Source organism: Nelumbo nucifera, chromosome 5 (genome assembly GCF_055504915.1).
Source record: "Nelumbo nucifera cultivar China Antique chromosome 5, China Antique-T2T, whole genome shotgun sequence".
Taxonomy (NCBI): Eukaryota; Viridiplantae; Streptophyta; class Magnoliopsida; order Proteales; family Nelumbonaceae; genus Nelumbo; species Nelumbo nucifera.
The window spans coordinates 22,702,469-22,709,125 of NC_142653.1; the positions used below are offsets into that span (position 1 = coordinate 22,702,469).

Below are 6,657 nucleotides of genomic sequence, written 5' to 3' on the forward strand. Positions count from 1 at the left end.
TTGGATTGGGCACGTCATCCCTCCACATGGCAAAAATATGGAAGGTTGTGTTGGAAATCTTTCTACTTGACCCAATTAGAAGAGTTCAAATCAGCCCCCCACAAGATAGTTTCTACACAATGTCTAACAGTACATCCTCACCGTGTATTAGGAACATCTATCATCGGGAGATATTTTTAATACATCGTGCTGTGGGACGTTGTGGGAAACTATCTTGTGTGGGGTGGGGGCTGATTTCAACTCCAATTAGAAACGTTAAACACAATGGGGCTATCAGGCTATGTGGCGGTGGACAAGGCTTTGTTTTGAATTGGTTCTTTTAGGGGCCGCAAAGGATCTTGCTTGCTTGGCTATTAATTAAATATGGTTCATGGATGGCTTCATGCGTAGCTCAAACCTCAAAATGCTCTCTATCTTTTCGCCGGAGGCAATAGCAGTTTTTTAAGCTGTTAAGCTTGTTAAATTACTGATTCTTTCCAAGGTGATTATTGAATACGTGACTGTGCACAACTGATATCATAGAACGACTTTAATTTCCACTAACAAGGGGAAATTGTTTCATGGAAATCTTCTTTTTGATGAGGGACGACATACCAGTTTTTTTTTTTTTTTTTTCTGTGTGTATTGAACAAGGCATCGACTGGTCAAGTAACAGAGTAGCGCACGAGTTGGCTCGTCGTGGTTATACTGAAAGGCTGAAAGCCCCTTGTAGTAGTTTGGTTTAGTAATCAGTAAGCCACTAAGCCTAGTAGATTGTAATTGTTTTATTTTTCTTTGTGTTTACTTCCGTTCATGTTCACCCAAAAAAAATAATAAAAGAAAAATCGAACTTGTCCTTTGTCCAGGTTCAGTGGGGTTTTTCTGGGCCAGAAAAGCAAGGGCAAAGAGAATGAACTTGTTAGGTGGAGAATCTGGTCTGGGTTTGATGATCAAAACGCTGTTGAACAACTTCCAGAATCAATCTTCTCTATAGAGTAGTATAGACTCATTCTCATGTCTTGGTAATTTCTAAAACATCAACAGTTAGAAATATGCAATCTGCCTTCATAGGAAAATATTGTTAATTAAAAGGAATAACAATTGACTCGTACGAAAACATTGTGTTTAGTTATAAATTGCTAACTTGTGAAATACAACAAATCAAGATACAATGGGTTTCACTGCTTCCATGTAGCCTTGTTGAGAACTAGCTCTCCTCTTTTGGCCAGATTTGTAGTACATGTACTGGACAATGATCTGTATAGGCATTGTGTGTTAAAGTCAACATAAGCAAAAGAGAACTGATTGAACAAAACTAAATAATATATGGTTCTCCTCCATCTAGAATATTTCCCAAAGGATACAAATAAGTCGAGTGCCACACAAACGATAGCATCAAATAGCCATGGCATGTTAGCTTTTATTCTGGTCCATTCTGTACTTCTAACAAGAATACTGCATTAATTCAAACAAAATATTAATTAGACACATAGATATATGGAGAGAGAGATCCCCTAGAGAGAGAGAGAGAACCTTCCCACGTAAGTGACATTGGCGATGAGCGCAAATATGAACATGAGAGGGTTCAACCCCTAGAAATTCAAAGATAAAACAATTTATGAAATTGAATTGAGCACTGGACAAAAAAAAAATCAAGGCAAACTGGAAATGTATAAAAATGATATAGATATATCTACCTCCACACTCCCTCTTCTAATCTGAAAAATAAAGGCCACATAAATTTCGTTAGAAACTAAATAAATCAAAACACCAAGTGACAAAAAGAAGAGACAAAGCACTAAAAAGAGTACTACAAAGTCCCAACTGTGGCATGGACATGCACTGAGTAATATATATAAGAACCGGACTGTCTTGAGCCTTGGCAGGAAGAATCCAACCGGACCAACCCGCACTTTGTTGGATGGGTCAGTGCTGTCAAATCCCTGCTTCCATCGAGTTTGAGGTAGGCTGAGGCAATGACTTGGATCTAGAGATACAAGACGCATAGATGGGCCTGGAGCTCATAACATGCCACGTAGCACATGTTCAGACATTGGATGAAGAATGGCTCGATCCCACCCCCCCCCCCCCCCAAAAAAAAGAAAAAGCGAGCTGCGACAGCTTATCACTAGCTATATTCATGAATGTGTAAGTAACATCAACTATTCACTCTAGCTAGGTCCAATGGTCCATATATGAAACAAAGCATGCATCCAAATTCCAGAGATGAGGACAATAGAAATCCAAAAGAGAAGAGAAGACAACGATTCTTGGTGCAGGTGGGTCCCATCAAATGGTGAATCCTTTACTCGGAGTCGGACAATGCAAGCAAGCATCCACCACCATGTTTGTCACCTTGTCCGTGACGGGAGAGCATTGTGGTTGTGGAAGAAGTGAGCTCCATCCATCATCTCTTGCATGTAACACTACAGTACAGTCATAAAGTGAACTCGATAACTTCACTAAATTAAATACTTGGTATTCTTATGATCTAATCCAATGACTCCCACTTCTGGTTCTGGTAGTGAACTAATACTACGCCCAAATATTTGTGAGGAAGCAAATTATTGGTTTCTCAAAACTATACTCATCAAGAGTCGCTGCAGGAAAATTAAGGGTACTCACATTTAAGAAAATTTGAGGGAGTCGGCCTCCCATGTAAATAGCAGCCATCAACCATCCCAACAGAAGTCCATAGACGTTGTTCGCAACCTCAGTTTCCTACAAATTAAAATTTAATTAAGCATACATGTATATATTATAGGAATGACAAGCATCGATCGATCAACGCATCAAACGCCATGAATGACTTGATTTCCCTAATAGGCTAATATAGTTATACTAGTATCAATCCACACAAACACTCGTCGTCATACATGCAGTCGTCTTCCTGTTGAGGCCAAGTATCCTTCCATCAAAGCCATACTACGAAAGGGCAAGTTAGCAGATGCACCAAGGAACGCTCCATATCCCACCTGTGAACATATTTTGGCCACTAATTTATCAGGCCAGCTTAAAATTACAAATTATAAAACAGAAAAATGCAATCCAAGCTAAGTTTTTGAAAGATCAGAGGTTCAGCATATTTCCTTCAACCCCAAACAAAGTAAAATCTTTTAATGCGCTGGCATCGGTAAATTCCAAATTTCTTTAGATTCAAAAATATGCTCCTCTGATTTTTGCTCATATTTTACGAAACTTTAGCCAAAAAAAGGGGGAAATGATCCTGTTTTGGAGAACAAGTTAAGAACTCGTATTCGTATACCCGGGTCGGGTCTTGATCTATTTCCATATATGGTAGGTAATGGGGTTATTAATAAGTGAGAAAAAAAAAAAAATTACAGTCTCAATTACCGAAGGTGGAGTCCTCTTGGGCTGGCTTGAAGACTTCTTGTCGTAAACGGGAAACGCTTCATCTTCGGAGGAGTCGCTCTGTTCCTCCACAGCCGAAGGACCACTTCTCGAAATCCCAAGATAAGAACCCAAGGTAGGAGTACTACTACTAGCCAGTGACCTTGCAGACCTGGATATTTTGCAAGATAATAAAGAAATAGAACTTATCAATTTTGACACAAGTAATTTGCACAGAGAAGTAAATACTGACGTGTATGAGAACTTGGATGTATATGTACGTATAGTATAAATCTCTCGAAGGAGATGCTTCCTGTGGTCCACTACTAGGTATCGGAACGCTTGTATCAAGTAGCTTGGAGTTCAGAGGCTTTGTCTCTTCATCAACCTGAAGTGTTGATTAAAAAGAAAATTCACAAGTAAGGATAATATATACTAATTAATATATTGATACTGTTTTAGTTTGGTGACTACAAAACTTGAAAAAAAAAAGAGAAAGTGGGTACCATTACATATGATTGTTTGCCTTTGGACTTCCACCATAAACAGATACGGTCGTAGTATAAACACTGCAATACCAATACTACTGTGGTTACTGTGTAGAGCTGCAGAGAAAAAGTAACGAATACGGATATAAGCAGCTACATTAGATCATATCAAAGCGGTGACTGGTGAGATAGCATTTGGGATCCTTCCAGAAAAGAACCCACAAAGTTATAAACATAACAACCCCAAAGGCCAAAACAACTTCATTTCCAGGTTTGTATACCAACATATGTAGGGTGTTTAGCATTTAACAGAAAAGAAATGTAAGAGGAAGGGTTTGCCAGGTTTGTATTACCACGGCCGTGTAGAACTGGGTCGGCAACTGCAACAAGCCATCCACACCAGGAAAAAGAAGAAAACCAGTAAGAAATAAAATTCATTATGATGAAAATGAAATGGGTCGGTAATTAACCCAGAGAAACCAACATCTGCGTGTAGAGTGAACTTTTGTTTGAGGTTTGAACCATTTACAACCATGGAGAAGAAAAACTTACTGTAGCTGGTTCTAGAAGGCAACCTACTAAGTTGAAAACATCACTGCAGAGCAAAATAGAACCGAGTATGAATGAGACCTTTTAATGTGTCGTATGTTTTAAAATCCAAATGAAAAGATAAAAATGCTGGCGCAAAGGTTAATAAACAAATTAAATAAAAAATACATATGGTGAAAGAATACAAACCCAACAACCCAAGTAAGGAGAAATGCAAGAGAAACACCCTGGCCAGATTTGGTGTTGAAGTTGGTGATGATCTGAGGGATTTCAGCAACTCCCCAGCATATGAGACTAAAGAAACCGAAAGCGAACGAGATTTCATCGCTTAGATTGCAGAGACAGTCTTTGAAATATATCTCGACCCATCCAACACAAGGCTTCTTCTGCTTAGAACAGTAGGCATGAGAAATGCGGTTCACCATTCTCTCTCTCTCTCTCTCTCTCTCGGGTGGGCGGGGTGTTTGGGGCGGCCGTGGCGGTGATGGTGTTGAAGCCCGGTAGGTGGTTACTTTTATAGGCGGAAACCTCTAAAGATACAAAAAAACCGCCTTATCCTGTCAACAAAAAGAAAATGGTGAAATTGAAAGAGCAAACAAAAAAACTAAAGCAGTAAACGGTAAATGCCAATTTCACCGGAGTCCGTGTCCGTCTGGGTTAAGAAAGAAAATGTTGTGGCTAGAAATTAGGGAGACCACGTAGAATATTCGAATCTGAAGTCTATTACTCTCTTGTGTGTTTATTTTGTGGAATTCTTTATGCTGTGTTTGGTTGCGATGCAAATGAATTTGCACTGATACAAAATAATGACGGTGCAAATGATTTGAGTATAAATTTTGACCTATTTTTATTTCAAATTTTAGCTTGTTTTATTTGATTACAATACAAATAAAGTAAATCAAGATATGAAGCAGAGTAATGTAAAATTTAAAAAAATAAATAAACAAGAATTTGCATTTTTTTATATTTATACTCCCATGCATTTGTATTAGTGCAAATAAAATTGCACTGCAACCAAACACAATATTAAGTTCAATTTAAAAAGAGTACAAATATAAATATGCACAGTGCAAATGCATACAGAATAACACAAAATATAAAGTTTTGCACTTTAGGCTCAATTTGGAAGGAGTACAAATACAAATATGTACAGTGCAAATACATACAAAATAATATAAAATATAAGGTTTTGCACTCTACAAATTTGTATTTTTACTCTTCCAAACTGAGCCTTATATTTTGTATTTGTACTCTTTTCAAGGCTCGGTTTAGAAAGAGTGAAAATACAAATATGTAGAGTGCAAATGCATACAAAATACAAGGTTTTGCACTCTACATATTTATATTTATACTCCTTTCAAACTAAGTCTTAGGCTTAGTTTCGGAGGAGTGCAAATACAAATTTGTAGAGTACAAAACCTTGTATTTTGTATTATTTTATAAGTATTTGTATTTGTACTCTTTCCAAACAGAGCCTTAGGCTGTGTTTGATTGCAATACAAATAAATTTGCATTGATGCAAAATCATGACAGTGCAAATGATTTGAGTGTAAATTCTGATTATTTTTGTTTCAAATTTTAGCTTATTTTATTTGACTACAGTACAAATGAAGTAAATGAGACACGAAACAGAATAAAATAAAATTTAAAACAAAATTAAACAAGAATTGTATTTTTTACATTTATACTCTCACACATTTGTACTAATGCAAATAAATTTGCACTATAACCAAATACAGCTTTAAATTCAATTCAGAAAGAATACAACAAAATAACACAGGTTTTGCACTCTATATTTTATATTTGTATTCTTTCCAAACTGAGCGCTAATTATTTTCTTGTTATCAGGAGAATTGAATCGAGATTTTCTTGTTGTAGTGTTTAATCAACTCTATTTTATTGTTTTTTTTTTCAAAAAACAGAAGCATGCAGCTATCATCCCTTGATATAAGGAGAATATTGCAGAAGAATTTGTGGCATAATTAATGGTAATGGACTTTATGTTATCAACTCTGAATTGAGAATTGGGTCGCGAGAAGAATCCTTTTCTCGTTGATTGGACTTGGACTTGGACTTGGACTTGGACTTGGACGACGTGAAATTTTATGCAAAAGTAATAACATTTTAGAAAGAATACAATATTTTATTAGTTTGCTTGGGAGCCCACCTGGTGCCTTTAGACAATCTCTGTAGCATTTAGCAGCAGAACGGCCACGTGTCCGTCTAAATTGGTTGAAGTGGCTTTCCATTTTCCAAGGGGTACCCACTACCCACGGACAGTGAGGACACA

General features: G+C 37.1%; 1 protein-coding gene across 6 annotated transcripts; it reads right to left on the reverse strand.

The window, feature by feature from the left end:
- Positions 1 to 1,023: 1,023 nt before the first annotated feature.
- Positions 1,024 to 4,861, reverse strand: LOC104595781 (PQ-loop repeat family protein / transmembrane family protein). 6 transcript variants are annotated; one of them, XM_010256670.3, is made up of 12 exons: positions 4,557 to 4,861; positions 4,371 to 4,413; positions 4,172 to 4,198; positions 3,843 to 3,899; positions 3,612 to 3,718; positions 3,334 to 3,502; positions 2,856 to 2,954; positions 2,605 to 2,700; positions 1,677 to 1,697; positions 1,513 to 1,571; positions 1,344 to 1,434; positions 1,024 to 1,236 (listed from the first exon to the last, which is right to left on the reverse strand). In XM_010256670.3, exons 1-12 carry the CDS (start codon positions 4,790 to 4,792, stop codon positions 1,141 to 1,143), a joined length of 1,101 nt encoding a protein of 366 aa, XP_010254972.1. In that variant the 5' UTR covers positions 4,793 to 4,861; the 3' UTR covers positions 1,024 to 1,140. The 6 variants fall into 6 exon arrangements, 4 of the variants coding, with proteins under 4 accessions (XP_010254972.1, XP_010254971.1, XP_010254970.1 ...); XM_010256669.3 differs by having other exon boundaries at positions 3,837 to 3,899; XM_010256668.3 differs by having other exon boundaries at positions 3,843 to 3,935.
- Positions 4,862 to 6,657: the final 1,796 nt, after the last annotated feature.